Source organism: Alligator sinensis, unplaced genomic scaffold, assembly GCF_000455745.1.
Source record: "Alligator sinensis unplaced genomic scaffold, ASM45574v1 scaffold547_1, whole genome shotgun sequence".
NCBI classification, from domain to species: Eukaryota; Metazoa; Chordata; order Crocodylia; family Alligatoridae; genus Alligator; species Alligator sinensis.
Window position 1 is genome coordinate 1381843 of NW_005842217.1, and position 23649 is coordinate 1405491.

Below are 23649 nucleotides of genomic sequence, written 5' to 3' on the forward strand. Positions count from 1 at the left end.
GCAGAACGAGGGCCCGGGTGCTGTACCAGGTGCACTCCCCTCCGGGTGCTTGCCCTGCACCCATCCAGGCAGTCTGGGAAATGCTGCCCTGTGGCACAGCAAAATCCAGGCTCACCAAGGACTTACCCTGGGCAAGGGCATCATGGCCACAGAAAACAGGGTGGGGAGAGCTCAGCTCCCCCTGCCCACAGCCCCCAGAGGTGCTGGCAGGATAGGGTCCAGGGGACACTGTGCTCCAGCCTGTGTCCATCTAGGAGACGGCAGCTGTGCGCCGGCGCCCAGCTCGGAGCATTCCCAGCTCCCCGCTGCTAGAGGGGCTCCTGCGGCCTTGTGGGAAGTAGCCCCAGCATCTGCTTGACCCCAGCATCTTGCCTCTGCCAAGCAGCATCCGACTGTCCCTGCTGGTCGGTCCACAGGACAGAGCCAGGCAGCATATGGCCAGCAACGAATACACTCAGCTGCACTGGTCAAGTCTGAGTCAAACTGGAATTGCGGCTGCAGGAAGGGAGAGATACTGGTTAGGGGAAAGTCCCTGAGGCTCTAATGAATTAGATGCCATTCCCATCCCCGACCATGGTATCTTTTAGCCTGCCGGGCCAGGGAAAGCTGCCCTGGGCAATCACAGCCTTTTAGGGGAGTAGGCAATGTCATGGGTGCCTGCCCCAGGCCGGGCAGCACAGCCGGAGCCTGCCCTTTCCATTAGGGTCAGGCTGCAAGCCTACCTCCTCCCCAGGGGCCAGGAAAGGCCTGGGGTGGTCAGTGGGATCTGGACCTCCTTTGGGGTGGGCACGAGCCTGATGGGGTTTTGCACTGGTGCCCCAGGCTGATCCCGGCAGCTCTTGGGGCTGGAACTGAAGGGAAGGGCAGGAGACAGGGAACCAGGGCTGCAGGAAAGTTGATGGGTCTTTGGAGGTGAGAGCTGGCTGGAGGACTTGGATGAGCACCTGTGTGTGTGTCATAGGGCCTGTACTGTCAGCAGAGATTCTCCATGCACTCCTGAGGTCAGGGCTTGTGTTTGTCATCATCCTCCTGTTCTGGGCCACTTGGCTTGGAAGGACTTTGGGGCAGGCACCGGCTGTGACCACGTGCGTCTATACAGGACCCAGCACATGGGGCCCTGCTTCCAGCTGCACTCTCTGAGCTCCATAATGCAAAAATGTTCCTCCAGCTGAGGTCTCCCTTGGGAGTCGTGGGCAGGGGCGCTCTGCCCCCCCGGGCTGGGATTGCCTCCCATCAGCTCCCTGAGGCCTGGAAGCGAGGGGCAGGAATCAGATCTTGGGACCTGTCTGAGAGCCCAGGCACCACCTGAGGGCTCTGCAAAGCTGCCTGGCACCCCATATGCACCCTGCCCTGATGGAGCAGCACTCTGCAGAGCCCAGCCCCCCGCCCCACCAAAACCCACTGCTTCCCAGGCCATCCTCACCTACATGGCCTTTCCATCCAGCCATGCTGCCTGGGACAGGGCTCCCTGCAGTGCAGCAGAGGCAGTGACTCCCCCAGGAGCGGGTGGATGTGCAATTAATGCAGCCTCCATACGGGCAGGACAGTGGCACCCGTGCCAGTCACAGGTGCTGGCTAAAACTACCACGAGAATAGCATTCCCTTCAAAGCTGTCTCCTCGCATTAACGAGCAGGCCGTTAACCTCTATGGCCACCAAACTCATTATCAGACATGCAGCTAGATTCCCCGCTGTCTGGCCGGCCAGTGAGGTGCACCAGTGCCAGCACAGTCCCAAGGGGAGCAGGGCAGGCCTTGAACCCCACTGGGGAGCCGGATGCCCCCGTTAAGCCCTGCATGACCCTGCTCAGGCCTGGCCAGGCACTGGGAGACGGTCGTAGCGGTCAGCCTGGGGCTCCTGTTTCTTTAAAGCGAAAAATGGCAGCAGATGGAGCCCAGAGAGCTGAGCAGGGACTAATCACAAGAGGGAAGGCAGCAAAGAAACCCTGCTGCCTCGGCAGGGACCTGCCCATTAGAGGGAAGGGCATCCCTGCACCGGTCAGGAGATCTCTGCCTGGGGGGAGCTGGCTGCAAGGGAATAGGCAGCGAAGGAAATAGGCCAGTAGGGCAGAGCCTGGCACAGGGAGGCTGCTGAAGCAGCAGTCATCAGCTGCCCTGGCAACCAGCCTTCAGGGTTTAACGAGAAACCCCTGGGGGCTGGAGCACCAGGGGATGGGAAGGGGCAGGGCATAAGTGGTATATAAGCCTAGGGTCTGAGCCAGGTCAGGTAGCCTGTCCCAGCAATCTGGGGTGTGAAGAGCTTGTAGGTGCAGACTGCAGGAAGAGGCTCTGCCGGCTCCTGGATCCCCTAAGGAGGCAGGTGAGGCACTGGAGGCTTGCTGTTGGGCGGGTAACCAGGGCAGGGGGAGGCATGACTGCTCCGGCTGTTAAGCTACTGGTCATGTTTGGACCCAGCACGGGTTCAGTTTGTGTTACAGCCACTGTGCTTATTTCTGTGTTACGGTTCAGACTGGCAGCTTGGGTTTGGGGATATTGGGGGCTGATGGAGGTCTCAATAGAGCTTGTGGGCACAAGAGGGGCTTGAGCCCTACCATGGGCTTGGAGCTTGAGCCTTATAGGGTGGTAGCCTGTGGAAGGGCTGTAGCCAAGTGCAACTCGAACCAGAGCGACCCAAAGTAGGCTTTCCCGGAGCAGGGTGGAGACAGGATTGGAGCCCAGACAGAGCCAGAGCGGGCTCAGTGCCCAGAGCAGGGCAGAGACGGAGACTAGGCCAGGGGGCCCAGCGCCCAAACTGGGGTGGAGACGGGACTAGGGGACCCAGACAGAGCCAAAGCAGGTTCAGCACTTGGAGCAGGGCAGAGACGAAGCCAGGGGGCTCAGGACTGAAGTAATCAAGATAAGAGCTGGTGCCCAGAGGTCATTTCCAGCATGGTGGGCCCCCAGCTAGAGCAAAGGGGTGGAGGTCGTACAGTAACACCTGTGAGGCATGGACATGGCTGTAGTGGAGGTTGGAGTCCATGAATGGCGCTTAAGGCTACAGATGGGTCAGGAGGGTCTGCTTAGTCTGAAAGGCAGAACCAAGCACAGAAGAACTGGGGCTTGCTCTAGGACCCGTAGGCAGCCTCCCTTTCAATCAAACAAATATCAAGGCATGGCAGGCGCGTGAGCAGGGGAAGGCACCCTACAGCTAGAGCAGGGCAAAGGACCATGTAATACCCCTGAAGCTTGAACTTGCAACACGATTCAAGGCCTATTGCCCTAGGCACTGCCTCCCAGGGCCGTGCTGCGAAGAGCTTGGAGCGGGAGCAGAGACCAGGGCGAGTAGGATGAAACGGCCCTGGAACAGGAGACTGCAAAGAAAAGGCTCAATCGCTGCCAAACACCCCGGTGAGCAGAGCTGCCAGCAGCACTCCCTCTGCTCGCTGGGGGTGGGGAGCTGAGCACTTGCAAAACTCCAGCCCTTTGTGAGGCAAAGGAAGTGGGGAGCAGGTGTGTGGGGATGGGGCACCTTGGCAAGCTGCTCCCTTTGTGTACTGGGAGGAACTGGAAGAGCTTTCTTGTGTCACAGGGGCTGAGCTCCTTGCTCGGGAGGCCAGGGCCAGCATGTGTATTAGTCCTGGGTGCTGTTTCCAGAACAGCTTCCCAACGGGGGCTCTCCAAGCATGATGTGGAACTGGGCATCTTTACCCCAGAGGGGGAAACGGCGGTAGGGAAGCTGTGACCTGCACAAAATCAGACTTGAGAGCAGGCTCCATCCCCAGACTCCTGGCCTCTCTCATCCCTCAGCTGCTCCTGGGGCAGGACGGGACTCTCTCCTCCAGCTGAGTCCCTGGGCTCTGACCAGTCTGACTGGTGACATCTCTTTAGCAATGAGGCTCCTGTGACCCCAGGGCTAGGAAGACCTGATTTGTATATGGGTCAGAGTTGGGGCTGGCTGAGCAGGCACTTCTGTCAGATTGGGGAAACCGAGGCACAGAGAGGTGAAGGGACTTGCCAGCAGCACTCGGGGCTAGTGCTCAGTCCCAGCACCATGCTCTGGAAGAGGCTGTGCTGTCTGGTGAACAAGCAGGGAAGCCCATGGCAGCAGCAGGATGGGGTCCCAGGCAGTGAGCTCGGCCTCTCCCCACTCCAGCTGGGGCGGGAGAGAACAGAGAGCAGTCTTGCGACTCAGTTTCCCTGGAGTCTTAGGCAGTGTTTACTACAGGGGTGGGCAATTTAATGAGTTTTGGTGTTTTTTCTCGAGCCATCTTTCTCCCCTCCCCTGGGGCTGGCAGGAGGGCCTAGTATTCCTGCCTGATGGCAGAAATGGCCCTGGGAGTCCCTAGCAGAGCTCATGAACACCTGCATCCATGCTCAGCAGCCATGGTGCTCACCAAGCCGGCAGAGGCAGCGTTGCACTGTGTCCCACCAGCCCACTGCCCTCCCCACCCCACCCAAAAGGGAGCATCCCAGGCTGAAGCCAGTGCCCATAGCCCCAACACTGCCTGGCCTCCTGCCTCTTTGCAGGGACCGAGAGGTACTCCCCATAGTGCCTCCTTGCTTGATGTGCCCTTTGTGTCTGCATCGATCTGGCTCAGACAGATTTCTGGGGTCCATGTGACTCCTCCCGCGCCAGCGAGGGGTTCCCCAGGCTCTGAGCATTTTGCAAAACTTCTCGCTGTCTGCATCCCGGTAGCACCTAGGAGCCCCGGGCCCCGGGCAGGATTGCTGCATGACCGAACTGGAGCAGCTGTGGCCTTGAGAGCGCCCACCCAGGGGAGTTTACTGGGGTTCCCCAAGTTGCAGAGAGAGCCCAGGCCCATGGCAGGGGGCTCGGCTGGCTGCAGCTCATGCCTCAGTATTTGAGGTGCTCCCTACCCAAGGGGAGGGCAGCTTGCAGGTTGGGGCCCAGCCAGAAACAATTGGGAGCTGAGCCAGAGCCCTTCAAGGAAGGAGTTTTACACATCTCCCTGTCATGAGCTTGACCCTTCCTATTTACCCAGCACAGAGGTACTGTTGTGCCCCTGTCCTGGCATCATGCTCCCTGAGCACCAGCTTCCTCCAGTCCCCACGGCTCTCGCCATGCAGGCTCCCCCTCTGCTTTGGCCCTGAACCCAGGAGCTGGCAGGTGCATTCAGCCTTCACGCAGGTCGTGGGATTTAGGAGCTCTGTGTCCTGCACCGAGTCGAGCCCACGCACTCTCTAACGGTGAGCTCTGCCAAGCAGACGAGGGCAGGCGCTCGGGGTGGAGCTCTTCTTCCAGACGTCGGGGCAGGCAGCCGGGTACCCAGGTCCTGAAATGAGGCACCGTGAGGACTGTGGCTGGGGCAGTCCCTTTCTCTCTGTGCCTCAGTTTCCCCAGCAGTGAAACATGACAACTGCCTCCGAGACAGGTATCGAAGGGCTTAAATAATTAACAAGCAGCAGGTTGCTCTCAGCCTCCACACAAGCCCGGAGATAAAACCCTTTATCTTTCCTTGAAGTGTTTTGTCAGCTAACAGATGACTCTGATCACCCTCCTGCTTCCTCCCCCACTATCTTGAGGTCTCTCTCAAACCAGCTGCCAGGAACAATGAGGGAATTAGGGCTGGGAAGGCTGCGGCTCTGCCAGGGGCTGGGGCGCCAAAGGGAATCCTGCCAACACGGCTGTGCTTTGCAGGGACGGGACACGCCTGCTCCCTACCTGTACCTCCTATTTCCCCCCAGTCAATCCAGGTGAGGACACCCAGGCACAGGCCCTTGAGACAACGGCTGCCTGAACTGAGGTAGCACTTGCAGTTGTGGGCAAGATCTTGCCGCGCCAGGCGCTGTACAAATGCACACCAGACAGGGCCTGCTCCATAGGGTGAACCGCTGCACCCCAAGACCTGTTCCAGGTAAGAGGACGTTGGAGCTGGGGGGGAGCATGCAGAAGCTTTGCTGACCTGTTACTGCCCGGCCATCCAGGCAGGCCAGCACAAGGCAGGTGGGTGGCAACTTACCCCTGCAGCTTTGCAGTGAGGTGCAGAAGCCAGGCAGCATTTGCTTTGGTGGGCATCGATTCCTGCCTCTGCTGAAATGCTGTTGCGAGCCCTTGGAGTATGGGGTTCCCCGGAGGTATGTGCCCCTTCTGTGACTCAGTGCTGCCCTAGCCCCTCTGATGCCATGGCCAAATGCTTTCTGCCCCGAATGGCTCTATTCAAGGACCCAGCACAGGCAGGAACCAGGGGAATGACTGTAGCCCCAACTTTCATTAAAAGTTGGTGGCTGTGTGGCTGATGCTAGGCAGCGAAGAAGCCAGTGCTTGCTGCTACCCGTGCTTCACATGGCCTGTACAGTCCAGAACCCTGCTCTCATCTCCCTTGATGCTGCACCTCCATGGAGAGAGGGGACCTGGGAGAGATGGCACCGCAGCAATTGGACAAGCACAGAAATTCCTGGGCTCTTTAAGCGGCTTAAACTAGAAGGAAGCAGAAAACATGCTGACAGGCCTCTGCAGCGTGGCACTCGTTTCCAGTGTGGCTGGCGTTGGTGGGAGGGCATGTCTGGAGGAGAGGGGCAGCCCAGAAGGTGACTTCACCCTGCGTGTCAAAACCTCCTTGTCCCAGTGTGTTACAGGCCCTCTTGGCTGCAGTGGTGCTAAAACACTTGCTCAGCTGACAGCCGGGAAGCCTTTCTTAATGTCCTTCAAGGACTCTGCTAATTAATGAACGCTCCTCAGCTTCATTAGGAGGTGCTGACGTCCCGAGCACCAGTGCTGTTTGCTGAAGCTCAATCCCTGAAGCTTCAGCAATTTTGCTTTCCAGTGAAATCAATAGCCCACATTTGCATCTCCTCTGGCTTCCTCGGGAGCAGCCCTCACAGCAGACGCACTCAGAGGCCCTTTCCCCTCCTCCCTGACCAGCCTCTGAAATGTTAACTGTCAGGGCTTTTCTGCCAGGGACTGTGGCAGCCCTTAGCACTGGTTGCTGGCAGCGTGGAGAGATGGCAGACTCTGTGGCAAGAGATTGGACCACCTTGAGCCCTCCTTTGGGGCACAGCAATGGAGCTCCCTCCAAGGGACCCATCCCACAGCAGGGGGGGTGCATGGTCCTAGCTTATGTTGCGAGAAACCAGAGCTTAAAGTAGTTGTGAGGCCTCTTGGTCAAGGAAGCTTTCACGATAGAAGGGCTGACACTTGTCACCCAACAGCAGGGCTAGAGAGATCATTATTGCAGCTCCTTGAACTTAGACATTGGCACTAATACTGCCGTAGGAACATCTGATCTACTAACGCAGCTCAGAGAGCACTGCACTGTGGACCTGGAGCCACTTCGGCTAATACGCAGTTTGCACGCTCCAGCATAGGCTGCTCCCTTGCATGCCCAGTGGCCTCTGTTCTCCAGGGGGAGCTGGGCTGCAGCAAGTTTGGGCTGCTTCAGTCAAGCGGTAAATGTGGCCTGCTCTGGGCAGGCCCGTGGCAGCTCCAGGGTGCAATACGGTGATTGTAAACCAGGATGTAGCAGGGTGCTACTTAATATCAGCACTGCTAGGTGTGGAAAAACACCAATGCATGACTCACAAAATTAAACCCAGAAATCTCAAATAGGATGTTCTTGACACCGTAGATTCCTGAGCTGCCCTGGGCTTCCTGAGTTTGCTGCAACAACAGAACAGAAGTGCTCTAGTATTTTTCCATAGTCAAGAAACAAGTGAAGAGCTGGCACTTTCCCTGCGGTGACAGGAGTCTCACAAGGTTAAGAACCACTGGTCTAGTACTTTGTGGGAGCTGTAGTTTCCAGACACAGAAGTGGGAGTAGATGCTCTCCAGCATGGGATGGGTCTGCACTGGAAGGAAGGAAGGAAGGATCTGATTCCCTTTAAACCCTCCCTGAAATGCATCCAGCGAGAAACCAGAGAGAGATTGACAGCAGCAAAACAACTTCCCCTTTTATTTGCAAGAAATGTGTGTGAAATCATTTTCCAGTCTTGATCCAAGTAACACTGCAATCAACAACCATCATTAAATCAAAGCTTGGACAGGTCGGGCAGCCCCCAGTGCGCAAAAGAACAAAGGGAAATTAAGAGCAAACTGTTTGAAACTGGATCCCAGCATTGCACGAGATCATGGGCTTTGCCTCAAACATCGTTACAGGAAAAGAAAAACAACCAAGTGTGTCTGGAGTCCATTTATAATCGCAGAGCGAGGAAAACAAAATCCAGTTAGGCTGATGGTTCATCGAACAGCTGTCTCAGCTTTTAACTTCCACACTTGGGGAAGTTGTAGCCAGCATCTCTAATTGTGAAATCATAATGCATAGCCATGCAGAAAACTTCTCATTGCAAGGTCAAGCTAGGATCAGGGTGCTTAGGTAACAAATGAGCAGTGATATTAATAATACACTGGGGGAAGGTGGGATTTTAGACTGATGTGTTGTTTGACACCACCTACCTCAGAGGAAGAGCTTCTCTAAGGTGGGCTGGGCCTGTTTGGAAGCAGATGACCTGACACCTGTGAGATGATGCCTACACTGAAGTTTCTAACTGCCAGGGGGTTTTTACTCCTCCTGTCCCTTGGCTCTATATTAGCTTTTGTGAGATTTCAGACTGGTTTCTGAGGTGCTGGCTGTGCTCATTAGTGCAGTGAGGGCATGTGTTTCTTTGTGAGGGGGAAATTTAGAGGCCCAGAGGGCAAGATCTGAAGAGCACAGTGGAGCCAGGTGGGAGAGCAGGGAGCACCGCACAGCTGAGCAGCACCAGCGGTGAACAAATGCGGGCGCTGCGTCACCAGCCTGCCCCGGGGATGACAAACGACTACCGAGTTAGGAAGCTGTCCTAGCAACGCTGCTCGGCAAGGAGCGCGCAGAGTGCCAGAGCCTGCTGCAAAATTCAGGTCTCCTCCAGGCAAGGCAGGAAACAGCTCTTCTGTCTACAGCGGAGCCGTCAGCTGACTACAGCACTTCCAGGGACATGTTTGTTTCCCCACCGGGAACTAGGAGGAAGGGAGAAAACCGTCAGCTAAACAGAGGTGCTATCAGGCAAGTGCGGTGCAGGGTTTAATTGTTCCCCTCCATATCAGAGCCAAGGCCGGCTCAAAAGCGCATGGTGCAGCTGCTGTGAGGGGTACTGATCTCTGCAGCAAAGCATGCAGGAGAGCTTCCCCACTGCAAGCAGCCTGCCTGTACTGCAGAGGACTGCCCCAGGCTGGGAGAGGAGCAAGGCTACCACCCGGGCCTTAAAAGTGGGAATAATTAATGGGATGCAGCAGCCTAAGAGAATCTCAGGCATGACCCTGCTTTGAGCATCCAGCTGATGTGCGCCTTCAGTCCCACACTTTTTTAGCTCTGGGTCAGTCTTGCACACAGAGAAAGGGGAGACTCTCTGCATAAGGAGAACAGTGCAACTAAGAGACCTAAGACTTCAGTTTATCTAGTCTCTGATGCTACTGGCAACAAAAAGATCTCAGACAAGGGTAATTGTTAACTAGACTGTCCCTTTAAGACCTCCCACCCAGACCATCCTGGTGCCATGGGTTCCCTGTGGGTGGTCGGGGAAGGAATGATTTCAGGACAAGGGCAGCATGGAGACGGCACCCATTGAGGGACCCCCACATGCATGCGGGATGGGCGAGCAGGCTGTCCCCACACCACAGGGAGGAGTGCGACAGGTCCTGCAGGCACAGTCAGAGACCCCAAACCCCGTGGCTGGCAGTCCACGGAGCAGAGCACCATCCTCTCGTTAGGCACCTAGCCCTAAGGAATCCAGCGCTGGGGCCTAAAGAAAACATCTGACTGCAGAGGAAACAGTGTTGGTAGGAGACGTGACTACATTCAGGGCAGGGACAGTCCATCAAATTAAATAGCGAGTTTAATCTTCATCTCGTTTAACACAAGTCAGTAGTGCAGCAACATAAACACAACTCTGGAGTTTAAAGCCTCTTGCTGGTCAGACCCAAAGCCAATGAAACAAGCTTCTGATTTTGAACTAGAACACAAAGAAAAGGCAATAAACTAGCCTCCCCTCCCTGAAGGAGCGGCAGCATCCTCCACTCCCCAAGAGAAGGGAAATGTGCCCAGACAGCAGCACAGGCGGACAAGGGTTAGGGAAGGCGTGGGGGCCAGCACGGACACGCCACTTTTCCACCTCACATGCTGCTTGGCTCCAAGGGGCAGGTCTTGGCTGGGCCCCACAGCAGGGCACTCTCACTGCAGGCCTGCAGCTGCCCTGGCTGCCCACAGATATTTGGACAAGGACCCGAGCGCTCCCATTTCGAGCCACTGATAGATCTGCAGTGCTCTCTCCCCAGCAGCCAGCCCAAAGGATGAAGCTGCTGGGAGCACACGGGACTAGTTAAGGCCGCACAAAGGGCTGTGGAGGGGACCAGCCAGCCAGCAGGGACTGGAGGCAGAAACCCATACGTGGCTCTAAGTGCAAGAGTTGAGATGCAGTGTGCAGCACCTCACGCTGTGAGAGAGGGGTTAAGGATCTGTGGAGCGTGAAGGAGGTGGGCAGTGTCTCAGGGCCTGGGGGGGGGCCCCCATACTAGGTGCTTGGCTTCCCCTTCACAAGCAATCCCCAGGGTCTGCTAGGAAGCAGAGCCGGCCGGACACATGAGGCCGCAGCCAGCACCACAGCTGCAGGAGGCAGGGCGCATCCTCACGCCAGGCTCTCCATGCTTGAGGAGGTGCCACGGCATCTCCGTTCCCAGTGAAAGGACTAACAATAAATTAAAGCAATTACAAAACCCAAACAGCTCCTCTCCTAGCTGTAAGCAGGCACAGTGGAAACATGGTGCTTCCCTTCCCTCCCACTCCCAAAGCTGGGCAGTGGGATAGGCCAGGGGCACACTTAAAAGAACGGTGCTTAAGTAGCTGGGAGTGGTAAGGGGGGTCAGGGCAGGGAGAGAGCGAGCCTTTTTTTGCAGCTTAGCTGGCACATGAACCAATTTGTTGGAAACAAATCAGTGCACCAGTGCCAGACACTGCCCCAACAGGCGCTTCGCCCCACAGCCCTGACCCTCCTCCTGAGAGGAGACCTCCCTCGGCAAGCAGGGCTGGAGTCTGCGGCTGCCTGAGGGGGGCAGAGTGGGGGCCGCGCTTTCACAGCTGCTAGAAGTGGTTCTGTCCCGTGGGCTCCATGTGCCAGGCCCGCCCCTGCTGCCCGGCAGTCTCCGTTTCACAGTTTCCTGCTACTTCCTTCACTTTCCCTTGAAGTCCGAATTCAAGTACGAGTGGTTCTAGTCACACGAAAAGGAACCCAGAAAACAGGTTCTTTCTGGGCAGTAAGTTAGCAGCTTTGTCCTAACAGGATCCAGCTGGTCTCCGAAGGCCCCCCAAGGGCTGGGGAGCAGAGCAGCCTTCCCTTTCCTTGCGACTCTTAACGGAAGGGCCCCCCAGGCTGGGCTATAGGATTTCTTCCCTCTGGTTCTTGGGCTTGGGCAGCACCTGTCCATTCCGCAAGGAGCCGTTCTGGCTGCGGAGCAGCTTCCCTTTCTCCCTGTCCGGCCACGTGAAGATGGCCTCGTCGCTGTCCAGCTCCGACTCAGAGTGCATGAGGCTGGTGTTGAGGACCTGAGCTTTCTGTCGGCCGCCTTTAAAAGAAGCCAGAGAGAATCCAAGGTTAGAAACTGCTTTGTCTCTCACTGGATCATGCTCCCCTTAACAGCAGAAACAAGCCCACAGTCTGGCTCCGAGCTGGCAACAGGCTGGTATCTTAACCGAGTCTCACAGGTCTATCACCCATGCCTTCTACTGGCCGCCACGGTGGGGTGACAAGCCCTGAACTCATTCCTGGCACCAGGACTGAAGAGGCTGCAGAGATGTTAACTGACAGGCCAGGCCCTGCAGCAAGGGGGATCTTGGGGCCACACCACTCTGTTCTTTGTAGAGGTTTTGTGTAGACAGCACCCACCTCTGCCAGGCAGAGACTGCAGTAAGGACTATGCGAATGAGCAAGTAGGAAGAACAGCAAGAGGAAGCCAGTGTTATTTTATCATCACTGCTTCTCCTCCTGATCTACAGGAAGAAAGATAAAATTAGTGGGCTGAATTTAGATTAACACCCAAGGACGGGGAGAAAGATGTTTACTGATACTGTCGACAGAGGAAATATTTAGATTTCAGCTTTTCCTTAACGGAGAACTGCGACTCCGGTCGGTACTGACTGGAATGCTTCCCTATGTTGCTCTGGGTGAGGAGACTGCTTCTTCGGATGTCTGCTAGCCAAGGTGGAAATCAAGTTACCCATGGGAAGCAAGGATTTGAGGCACACTTGCCAGTGAAACAAAAGCCCTTTGTGATGGAGAGGTCCACTGGTGCTGGGTGAGAGAGGGGGGACCAGGCAGGGCTCTGGGTGTTCAGGGAGCAAAAAAATACCCCCTTTTCTTCAAGGGTATCCGAAGAAGTGCTTGCAAGCTGCATGACTCCCAGGGGAATCAGCCAAGCAGCAATGTTGCTGCAATGCCCTCCAATGCTGTCATAAGGCACTGCTCACTTTGCTGGAACTCCATTAAATCCAATAACACTATGATACGCAATTACTTTCAACTAGCAAACAAGGATTAAGGACCATTTTCCATGCACTGTTAGAACCACGCCTCCCCTTAACATACATGGCTGGATCACAGTCTTATTAGTACCAACTGCTTTAAGAGTTTAAATATTTCTCAGTATTGGAGAGCACATGTCTGATTTCCCAAGGTCCTCCTTCTGCCTGGCCATATTCAGAAGAGATTATACTTGGTACCAATGTCAGAATCTCCATCCTTGGAAGATTTTTAAAAGGACACTGGTCAGACACTTGGTTGGGATGGTTTAGTCAAGGATGATCCTGCTTTGAGTAGGGGGCTGGACTAGATAATCTTGTGAAGTCCCTTCCAAACCTACTTTCCTATGAATCTTATACAGTAAGAACATAACAGCATTTCTAGACCATGTCTGGTGTAAGGGGTGGAGAAGGGAGGGAAATGCTGGCCAAGGACACTGGGACAAACACCTGCCTGCAAAAGATGGCAAATGGAGTCTGTCTATGGCAGAGCATGTACATCTTGAGCTTTAAGAGGTCTTGTACCCCAGATGGGGTATAGCTGCCTGGGTAAGCTGAAGAGCTGGACCAGCACAGCGAACTTTCAAGCCCTGGGTTCCAAAGGTCCAGCTGCTTTATTGTTTTTTGCTTAGCCCCCTGGCCTCCCAGGGACTGACAACTCACTGTGACAGCCTCTTCATATCCTGCCCCACTACTAGGTGTCCACAACTAACTTCAGGACTATGCTGGGAGTCTACATCAAATGGGAATATTCAGCCTGATGATCTGGGCTGAGGAAAGAAAACTGTGGAGCATGCTTCCAGATTCAGTCACACAGACAGTGCCCTGGAGAAAAGCCAGACTCTATATTTCCTTTTCCCAGACACACCACTACCATGCTGATGTCTCCATGCTGGGCTCCAGCTAAGAAGTTTAATACCAGCAATGGGCTTTCATTGGCAGTGGGCTGGCAAGGACTAGGCAGGTACAAGTGAGGCACAACAACTGAGCCCAAACTCTTCAGAGAGGAAAAAGGCTTTTTTCCCCCTTTGCACTGCTTGGCCCTGAGCCAGAACCAGACATGCCACAGCACCAAGGCCAGACTGTCCACATGTTGTTTCCAATGTGACAGGCTGCAAACATCAGGACATAGCCAGTTCTCAGACTGTTTCTGGCTTGATCCTATGCCAGGCAGGTTTAGATAACTCCACTAAGGAGCCAGTGTTCAGGTCTGAGGTGAATCCCTAGAGTTTAGACCTTGAGAAGTTCACCCATCACCACTTAGTTCTGCATTAGTGTCACCATGCAAGGTTAGATCCATGTGCAAAGAACTGTCTTGTCAGCCTCATGGACATGAGGCCCCCTTCCCTCATGTTTTACCCGCTTTGGAGTTGGGTTTTAACTCCAGGCTCTCTTGGTCAGTGGCATCCAAAATCTTGTATTTGCTTTTTCTTTTGGATTTTCCTTTCCTCCTGGAAGGGAGAAAAAAATTAGGTGGCAAGTCATTTTTAGACAAACCCAGCCAGACAAGGCTCTGCCATTAACGATCACATTGCCCGCTCTTCTTTTTAAATCAGGGAAACAAGATCGTCAGTGTTACTTTGGTTGCACAATTTTAGGTTAACCAAAATCTTGCAGATGAATTGAACCCTAAATGAACTTAGGACCTTTCTGTTTCACCTGCACCAGTTCTTCTGTATCTGCAGCCCAACTGGATCTGGGGCCCAATGTACAGCAAGCCAGGCACTGGAAAACCCCCACTGAATTAAGAGGGCAGGTAGCTGTTTGTCAATAGGACCATGGGTTCTGGACATGGGTTTGTCAATAGGACCAATAGGACTATGGGTTCAACCAGGCAGTGCTTTGCTGCTTCTACACAGCCACCATGATGGAGCCTTTGAGAACTGGGAATAACACAGGCCTATATAAATGGCCCACTTATGACTGAGACCCTGGAGGAGGCCTGCAGGTAACTCAGGACCTTACCTCTTACAGCAGCAGACCACAGTCCAGGATAAGATCCCAAAGGCGACCACAATGACGAAAGATGCAATGATCACGTACAGTACGCTCCATTCTGCAAGCAAAGAAACCCGAGGGGGTGTCACTTGGTGCTGCACATTGTTTGTGGATGAGGTGTGAGGCAACCATTCTCCAAGGTCAATTCAAGCGCAGGTTCACTACTTGAGACAAGTGTTCTGTCTCTACTGCTACTTCCGCTAGCTTAGCTAGATCTCGTCTGAGCCAATGCTCAGACCATCATCCCCTTGCTTTTGCCCACACCTCTCGCAAGGTCCTTCTGACAACATATATTCACATATGGAGTCAGCCCCTGCTATAGCAGGGAGTTTCATCTTTCTACTAACATCCAGTGACAGGAGAAGGATCCCACTTCTGTTCCCACTGCAGTTTTGCTATTTGTGATCTGGAGCTCCATGTACCGCAAGCCAGGCATTGGAAAACCCCCACTGAATTAAGAGGGCAGGTAGCTGCTTGCCAGCAGGACCATGGGCTTCAAACAGGCAGTACTTTACTGCTTCTACACAGCCACTGAGATGAGTAAAGGCCCGCCCAGACTTCCCATACCGCAGTTACTCTCGCCATCTCCCATCTGCACTTTGATGAAGTTCTCCATCCAGAAAGGGTCGCAGATGCAGCGCTTGGTGAAAGAGTCGCAGCGACCGTGCTCGGAGCAGTTCAGCTGGCATGCTGTGGGCAGGAAGCAGGGGAGTCAACTCAGTGGCTGACACTGAGGTTAAAAACAGAGCTGCTGGGCAGTGGGTGTGTGAAGAGTCAGTAAAAGGTTAGGGGCTATCTAGGGGCAAGATGAATACAGCTGGAAGAGAATGTAACAGTAACAGTACCCTGAAGCCTACAGTAGGAAAAGGGGTGCATTTGCTGCCACCTTGGCCCACAGCAAGGTCAGAACTGGGGACCTCCAGAGATAAAGTACAAATATTACAGGCCCTAAGGGGCCTGTAATGCCCCTCTGTGGATCAGGCATGTGTTGATGCCTAGGGTAGATTTGGGGGTTTGAGAGTTTCTTTTAACAGCCCCTGTTCTCATGCAAAATGAGTCCTTCAATGGAGCGAATGCAGGACCAACTATTATAATTCTCCAAGTATAACTATTGCCAGCAAATAAAGAACACAATATATATCAGGATACACTTTTTTGACCCAAGCAGAAATAAGCAGTCTTACAACTCAGAATCTCTACATCTTAAAATCCTAAGATCTGCCAACAGGCGGCCAGCCAGGTACTGAGATCTTACCCAAATTCAGAAACTACATTCTAAGAAGTGCTGGACCTTCATTACGTCTGCCGTTGGGAACCTCACCAAAGGATGCCAGAGGAACCCATCTCAGAGCACCAAGCCCCTTTTTATCCCCGTCATCAAAGGCTGACAACACTACTTTAAAGAAACTTTGATAAACTTTGATAAATATGGTAAGAAGAGAGACGTTCTTGTCATTCTCTTGGTCAAATTAGAATACACTGACCTGAGCCCACAATCAAGAGTTAATGTCCTAAAACTAGCTGGTCTTTCCAAGAAGCTTTTCTCGTCTGTGACTCAGTTCCTTTTGCACTACTTGAAGTTAACACAGCTAAAGGTCTACTAAACTGATTACAATGCTAACTAAAAGGATTCTAGATCAACACAGAGGTCAACACAGAAGTGGGGACACACAATACTCACAGCCCAGTGGGTTACAAATAGATTAACTCTTAGCACTGGAGCTAGACTGATTTTTTTGGGGGGGGTGAAGGAATGCAACTGCATGCATAAGACCTCTGGTCCTACAAGGGTCTGTGGAGGCGGGGACAGCTGCTGGCTCCTTCTACTCACTGACGGTATTAATTTCCAGGGCTCGGAAGATGAGGAAGTCTGACTGCTGTTTCCGGAGTTCATTCCTGAGCGTCCAGGCCACATCATGCCCCTTGAATATCTGATGGGGAGGCTGGTTCCGCACAAAGAACACCATCTTGGTGCTACAAATCAAAAGGAAAAATGTCATCAGGAGATGTCTGGCAAGAATTACACATCAGTTGGTCATCGTAACAGCAGAAGGTAAAGAGAGGTCTCCCTCTGGTATTGCAGGGGACTTGCCATCATTTGAATCTCAATTTTACCTGCAGTCCAGCTGAGTTATGCATATGACAGTGGTTACAGAAGTCATAGGTGGAGCATGCCTACCAGGCCTCTACCCCACTGGATTGTCCCCACAGTCTATTGGCTTTGTTCTGTCCCGCTTCAAATGTCTCTGAGACAGTCTCCATTTATTTGCAAGAGATGTGAACCCCAGCCCTTTATGATCCCATCTCTATCTTTAGAACTTCACACAGACAGGTTTTGGTGGATGTAGGTCACACTTCTTTCCAGAATTCAAGCGTGGCAGATTTGCTAACAACAACTTTTACTTGCTTTTGCAAAGCCCAGCTTGAGTTGGACGGGGATTTCTGGTCAGAAAAGTGGCTACTGGAAAAGAGCACTAACCTAGAACCCTCCCTGTATGCTTCCAGTGTCACCTGCTTATGCTAGAGACATCATAATCTTCCTTTTTTCCTCCCGTTACCCAGTCCAGGCAGCTCTGGAGGAGCTGGCTGACTCTATTCTTCCTCAAATAACAATTCAGCGAAGCTGCAAACTCATTATTGCTAGTGGACGTGTGAGGCAAGAAGAACCCAGGGAGATTCTGAGAATCTGTTCAGTGATGACAGCTAGGAGAAGCCTTTAACTAATAAAATGAGCAAATGGTGTAAGCCGTGTGCAGAGCCAACTGTCAGAATTGAAGTGCACCCATTCAGAGGCCTTCTGCTCTGCTCCATTTACTTAATGCTTTTCTTGCAGCAGCCAAAATAAAAATGTATTACAAGAAACCTCCGATTCCCCTCAGTCAGAGCAAGAATGGGGGCAACTGGTCTGGCTTGAAGCAAAGATGGAAAGGAAAGTTAGAGGAGCTGATGCTTTTAAGCTTGGTTTCTTGGCTCATCCTGCATTTCCAGTTTGCCAAGGACAATACATCTCATTAATTTTCCTGTTGCAGCCATCAAGGGAAGGGTGGAGGGAGTCAGGAAAGCTCTAGGTTTGATACCAGACCTGCTACTGACTCCTGGAATGACCTTGGGCAAGTCACTTAAATCTGCCTCAGCTTCTCTTTACCTTCCAGGATCCTTTGTAAGGATTAAATGCCTCTACAGTACCCTGGCCACGAAAAAGGGCTGTATGGGGTGTGGATCTGTTGTTTAGACTCCCTCTGGGTACCTCTTTGGATAGTTGGAGTCGCACTAAATTATTTCAGCGACTCTTCAGACTAACTTGAATATGCAATGCAACAACTTTTTCCTGAATTAATTCTGTAACCGCCCACATTTATTTTCAGACATCTTGATATATCCCCATAATACCTGCATGGGACTCTTGGAAGCAGGACTGCCCTGAGCCATTCTGGCGTTAACACCACAAAACTAATCATGGTAACCATTTCCTAGAGCAACCCTCTCCAACCTGATCTACAGAGAAGCATTCTCTCTGCAGGACAAGGACAAAGTGCTGAATTCTCCCAGGTACCTTAATGCCAAGGCAGGTCAGATTGTGGCTCACTAAATGACCTGCAGCTGGGTCACTATACTGTAATAAAGGCCTTGTCTCCATACATGCTGGCACTGGTCTGAGTGGCTTAATGAAGTTTAGCTTGAGTCTTTTCCTAACCAAATTAGGAGCATGAAAATAAGATCAGTGTTAAACTAAACAGATAACTCATGAGATTTAAACCCCCCGTTTGTTAAACAGATGCAACAAGGCATGCTGTAGAAGCTGCAGGCAAAATGCTTAGCTTTAAGGGACCATTACTCTCTCAGCTGACCTTTAGCATGGCACCTAGTTACTCCTGGATCCAACCCAACAGCTTGCTGGACAAGCGTAATGGTAGGATATTTCTTGAGTGTTTTGGAATTTAAAAGAATTTCCTGGTTACTTCCAGTATGAACCTTCTCACAAACCGTCCCACTGATCAAGGGCAGGCCCCGGCTTTGGGAGGATGATGCCCAACTCCCAGCAATCACCGATACCCAGTGGATCATAAAATTCACTTTCCCTTGTCAATCAAGGGAATGGATTCATTGCAGCAGGTCGACAAGTTTTCATCATCCACTAGGATCCCCCCTGCAGAGGGAACCTGGCAGCCCCACCACCCTGCCTACCTCTGCTCTGTGTACGGCTGGATGTTTTGAACGGTAATGTCCGAATCCAGGACCCCCAGCAGAACGCCTATCTGACGGATGAACATACCCTTCTGCCTTTCCGTCAGCTGGCTGACATTAACATCCAGAATCATCTCCACAAGGTTGTTTTTCCTTGGATCTAGACAGAACACAGAAGAAGGGTTTCTGAGTGACAGTCAGGGAGCAAATCTTAGTTTTCAGTCCCTTCTAGGATGCCTTGGTCTAAAAAGTGCAATAGTTACACATCATGATGAGCAGAGAATCTCAACCGTCAAGGACTATACAAAAACACAGCTATTGCTCCACGTAACTTATGACCTTTCAACTTCCCTGGCTGGATTGAGAGTTCACGCACAAAAGCACTGCAAATGCCAGCTCCAGAAACAAAACAGAAAAGAAGGTCAGTTAATTCACCATCAGAAGCCCTGTAAGTTATGGAAGCTGGTTAAATTCAATTATGAGGGTCACTACGATTTTTTAATTTCTAAAAGGAGGAAATCAGTTCTACAATTTTAAGGCAGCCTACAGCATCAGTGCATTTACACTGCTATGACACCTTTCATCTGAGCTCCTCAAGGCACTTCCCCACCTCCCCAGACTGTCAGGGTGAGGCCAAACCAGAAGAGTTTGGTCCATGGTTTCCTACTAAAACAGCTCTCTCTAGTTTGGTAGTATCAGATGGCATTCCAAATACTGATGCTCTCAGCTTTCCTGTGCCCGAGGTGCAATGATTCTGCAACTTCAGAATGGGATCAAGGAACAGAATCCCTAAAGTCAATCTGCCCAGGGAACCCTTCATTGTTCCTAGGTTCCTGCATACCACTTTGTCCAGGCCTGAAATGGTAGGCTTGGACTCTAGCTCAGAAATTCCAGGGCCCAACGCAAAAAGGACTCACCAGGTTTGACTTCCACCGTGGTCCTATCTACATCGCTCTCTCCCTTGGCATCTGTCACCTTCAGATGAAATGTGTACGTCCCTTCTACCAGGTTGGAAAGGAAGAGCACAGGGTGGTGGTCAGAGTTATTTAACACCTCCTGGGAATTTGAAAAAGAGCAACGTTAGAAAGACTGCTGGCTTGACCACTTTTACCACACACTGAGCTTATTGAGCCTGCACAGCTCCGAGGATGGTGCAGCATTGTACTAGGAGATATCTGCTTGTCTAGCAACACCTTACTGCATCTCCAGGAGAGGCTGTTTGTGCAGTACTCACCCCAGCTGCAGGGCTCCCCTCATCTCGAGTCCACAGGTAGCTGACGATTCCCTTATCATCAGATGACTTGGACCCATCCAGCTCTGCTGTGTTTGTGGGCAGGGTGATGATGACATTCCCAGCAATTTTTGCAACTGGTGGTTTGTTCATTTCTAAACATGGAGAAAGAAACTAGTTAGAAGCTCTGTTGAAGCCTGAGGGCAAGCATGACCCCAGGTACTGAGCTGTAATCCAGGGGTACATCACTAGCTGGGTCTGCATTTAAAGGGGATACAAACCAAGTACTGCAGGACTCAGTAAAGGACAAGGTCCTCCAGTTAAAACTGAACCTGTTCTAACACAATATAGTGACTGGCTTAGATATTGGCAAGTGAGTTCCCTCATATAGCAAGAGAAACTGGTCACCTTTCTCCTGTGAGCATCATGAAACAGCAGGAACATAGGATTAGCCAGACAAGTCAGCAAGAGTTCAAGTAACCTCAGTCCTCAGCTGTGAGGAATTCATGTGATCTCTGAACATTAGAGACTGGTTCAAGCCCCAAGCAAAAAGCCTTGTAACATTTATAACGCAAGGGATGTTCCCAACACTGGGGTGATTTTGAGACCACAAAAGAACAGGACTCAAGGGCATCCTGTGCCAGTAAACTCCAGGTGATCCCCGTCATGCCAAAAAAAAGGTTTCCCTTTGCCAGCCATGACTGATGTCTTTGACTGTCCCCTTGTTCCATACAAGATGGGCAGAAAAGAAACTCCTGACCTGCCTTGACACCAGGCAGCACGTTACAGATCCACATCACTCCCTTTTACTACTTTCTGATGTAAACCACCCCCTTTTTTTTTTCCCCACTCTCCCCAAAGCAGGCCTCCAACTTCTGAGATACCCTTGGGGATGGGACTGTCAGCAATGCACATGATTCCAGGTGAAGGCAGACTGCTGCTATACGCAGCAGTGTCCATTCCTTCACCCCGTTCGCCTTTGAGTGCAGCTGCACAGGCCACAGGTCTCCACTGAGCTGCCAAGGGCTGCTTGGGTCTCTCAGTTCAGTTCTGAGCAGAACTGGATGTACCTTCTTTGACAATGACGTTAACTGAGCTGTGGCTTTGCAAGTTCCTCTCATCTTTCACCGTCAGTGTGAATTCATATGTGCCGACCTGAAGCCCAGTCACAGTGGCAGTGCTGCTGTTGGCATTCTCCAGCTTCACACCATCCGGGCCCCTGGCCAAAACATAAGAACATGATGAGCCTTACAGAGGCTGTGGGTCTAGTCTCACACCAATGAACAGGGGAGCTACAGTCATCAGGGTGCCAGCCTTGCCTCTGAAGGCAACTAGACATAAAAGCGCATAAAGGAAAGTGATTTCCTCAACTCTCAGACTAGAACCTATATGGGGGAAATCCTACACACCCAAAGTGCTTTTTCCGGGTGTGCTGCAAAACAGATAACTGCTAACTGCACAACGAGCAAACAGTGACAGTGTGTTTGCAGCAATTATGGTCCTTTCAAGGTAGAAACTTTGCAGTCTGCTTGCACTGCTGGGCTAGGACAAAATGCAAGTTACATACAAAATGCGGCTCACAGATCTTACCCTAAATTTCCAAAAGGGATGAGCATCCAAAACGAGGTCTGGCAACAACCACAATTAACTGGAGGGGCAAGCTGTTTCCATGGAGAATGAAGACAGCCTGATCACACAAGACTGATGCTCACTGAACACCCCTTTTGTACCAATTTAAAATGGCCTAGACCCCTTATCACTACCAAAAGCCAGAGGCTGGGATATTTTTTATGTTTGAACTGGAAGGGGGCTTTACTCCACATCTTGGTCCTGTTGTAGTTCTGGATGAACCCTTCACTGAGGCCTTGGGGTTCAGGCTTTGAATCCTCAGTTTTCAGTACAGATGTAAAACCGCAGAGATGTCCCCGGGATGATCTGACCCTGATACTCACCGGGTTTTTTCCCAGAGGAAGGAGACTATCTTCTGGTCGTCTGAGCTCTTGCTGCCATCGAGAGTGGTGCTGTCCACAGGGAGGGTCAGCTCTTTATCTGGACCAGCATCTGCTTTGGGGGGCTTGTTGTTCTCTAAGAAAGCAGCATGGGTCACAGAAAGAAGACATGCGATTAAAGCATGCTGTGTGCTTTCTGGGGGAGAACTGGGAAACATTTCCCTGTGAACACTCAACTGAGTAGAGGGCAAGGCAAAAAATGGTTATGTGACTAGCCCAAGGTCTCGCTGTAGGTCTCTGGCCAATCCAAGAACAGAGCCCAGGAGTCTTAGCTTCTGTTCTCTTTCTTTTATGACCCTGACTCTGGCAGCAAGGGACAGAGCACGACCATGAAGTACAATCCTGCTATTATACTTCAGCCATAATACCAATTAGGAGAATCCTAGCTTATATTGCCTTTTTTATTTTACACAATCTGTCTGCAAATGGAGTGCTCGTAAAAGCTTTAATGGCTTGGTGATCAGCAATTTGCCAATAGCAGAAAGGCCCAGAATTAAAACAGCTTCGCTAGACGCACCATGCAGACATCACTGGATTCAGAAGTAATGTCGCTAGAGATGGAGTGGGAAGGAGCACTCTTACCCATCAGGCCTTACAAAAACACTGGTTAGAAACACCCTTCCTTCTATCCCCATTCCATTCCCTACAAAACCAATAGACTAGTCCTCTCAAAGGGGAGCTTACCAGGCTGGACTATCACAGTAACCTCTGCAGTGGATTGATGGCCAGCAGAATCGGTCACTGTTAGCTGGTAGGTGTAATCACCTTCTTGCATGGCAGAGAGCTGCAGGACTGGTGTCCTCACACCCTTGGAGAAAACAAATGGTTGTCTTAGGATGGCTTCTTAAACGAGATGCCAGACCTGAAGGACCAGCCCCTGTGCTGACTAACTTCCCCAAGCAGAAACTGGCTGCTTATTACTGATAGTTTATGCAGGGCTATAGATCGGCACGAGACTGAACAGATGAGTGTTCGTCCAAGTAGCTTACACCTAGGTTGTGTTGCTCAGTGAGACAACATGCTAGGAGAGCAGTGGAGCAACATACTAAAGGGAAACAGAAGAGTGTAAAAATTCCTGAGCACTCAGACACTGAGTGGCACTTCAAGGGCAGATTGCCCCAAATCCCTACTTTCTGCTATTCCAGTAGTGCAGGGGTGTCCAACCTTTTTGAATGCGGGGCTGGATCATGAACTTTTTATCACCCAGTGGGCCGGCGAGCCATATTCAAAGACCTCACAGGAAGCGGTGAAATTCAGCAGGTGAAATTCTATGGGCTGTGTTACACCGGACGTCAGACTGGAGGAGACAGAATCTTACAAGGGTGCCACAGAACTTCCTGTTGCTTCCACCTTTAATGGGGTCCTTTCGAGTTATAAGAACAAAGCTTCTTATGGATGCACAGGATGGATGCGCAAAGCTTCTAATGGATGCACAGGAGGAGCTAGGTGAGGGCCGTGATGCTACAGCCCGCACGTGCCGGGCTCTTCAGGTGGAACAGCCATGGGGCGGGGACCCAGGTCACCCAAGGCCCCCACCTTGGGCCCTGCTGTGCCTTGCAAGCCTGCCCAATGGCTCCCAGCCCGGAGCCAGCAAAAAAAAAAAAGGGGCTTCCTCTGTCGCGGACAGAGGCGGTGGCGGAGGAGGAAGCGGAGGCAGCGCAGTGAGCCCAGGCCAGCACCACACGCTCACACGAGGACCTGCAAGCTGGGCATGGGGCAGCGCTCAGGCAGCCCCCAGCTGCAACTGCTCCGCCTGCTGCCGGGAAGATGAACCACACAGGTGAGCGT

General features: G+C 52.1%; 1 protein-coding gene and 1 long non-coding RNA gene across 4 annotated transcripts in view; one reads left to right on the plus strand and one right to left on the minus strand.

Annotated features, from left to right (window-relative positions):
• The first annotated feature begins 2051 nt into the window (after positions 1-2051).
• LOC112550827 lies at positions 2052-7727 on the plus strand. The gene is made up of 3 exons (XR_003094858.1): positions 2052-2318; positions 5645-5814; positions 7525-7727. It is a non-coding gene; the product is annotated as an uncharacterized LOC112550827 (long non-coding RNA).
• Positions 7728-7820: 93 nt separating this feature from the next.
• KIAA0319L (KIAA0319 like) overlaps positions 7821-23649 on the minus strand; it is a 54378-nt gene continuing 38549 nt past the window's right edge. For 2 of the 3 annotated variants that reach the window (XM_025208038.1, XM_025208039.1), the window contains exons 11-22: positions 22546-22669; positions 21805-21937; positions 20923-21071; positions 19856-20007; positions 19539-19677; positions 18622-18781; positions 16268-16410; positions 15004-15126; positions 14404-14494; positions 13798-13889; positions 11341-11486; positions 7821-8888 (exon numbers count right to left, since the gene is read on the minus strand). In XM_025208038.1, coding sequence (XP_025063823.1) covers positions 8826-8888; positions 11341-11486; positions 13798-13889; positions 14404-14494; positions 15004-15126; positions 16268-16410; positions 18622-18781; positions 19539-19677; positions 19856-20007; positions 20923-21071; positions 21805-21937; positions 22546-22669 — 1515 coding nt within the window. In that variant the 3' untranslated portion in view covers positions 7821-8825. Of the gene's footprint in view, positions 8889-9745; positions 11487-13797; positions 13890-14403; positions 14495-15003; positions 15127-16267; positions 16411-18621; positions 18782-19538; positions 19678-19855; positions 20008-20922; positions 21072-21804; positions 21938-22545; positions 22670-23649 lie in introns of those variants that run through there. The other variant, XM_006027012.3, reaches the window with a different exon arrangement.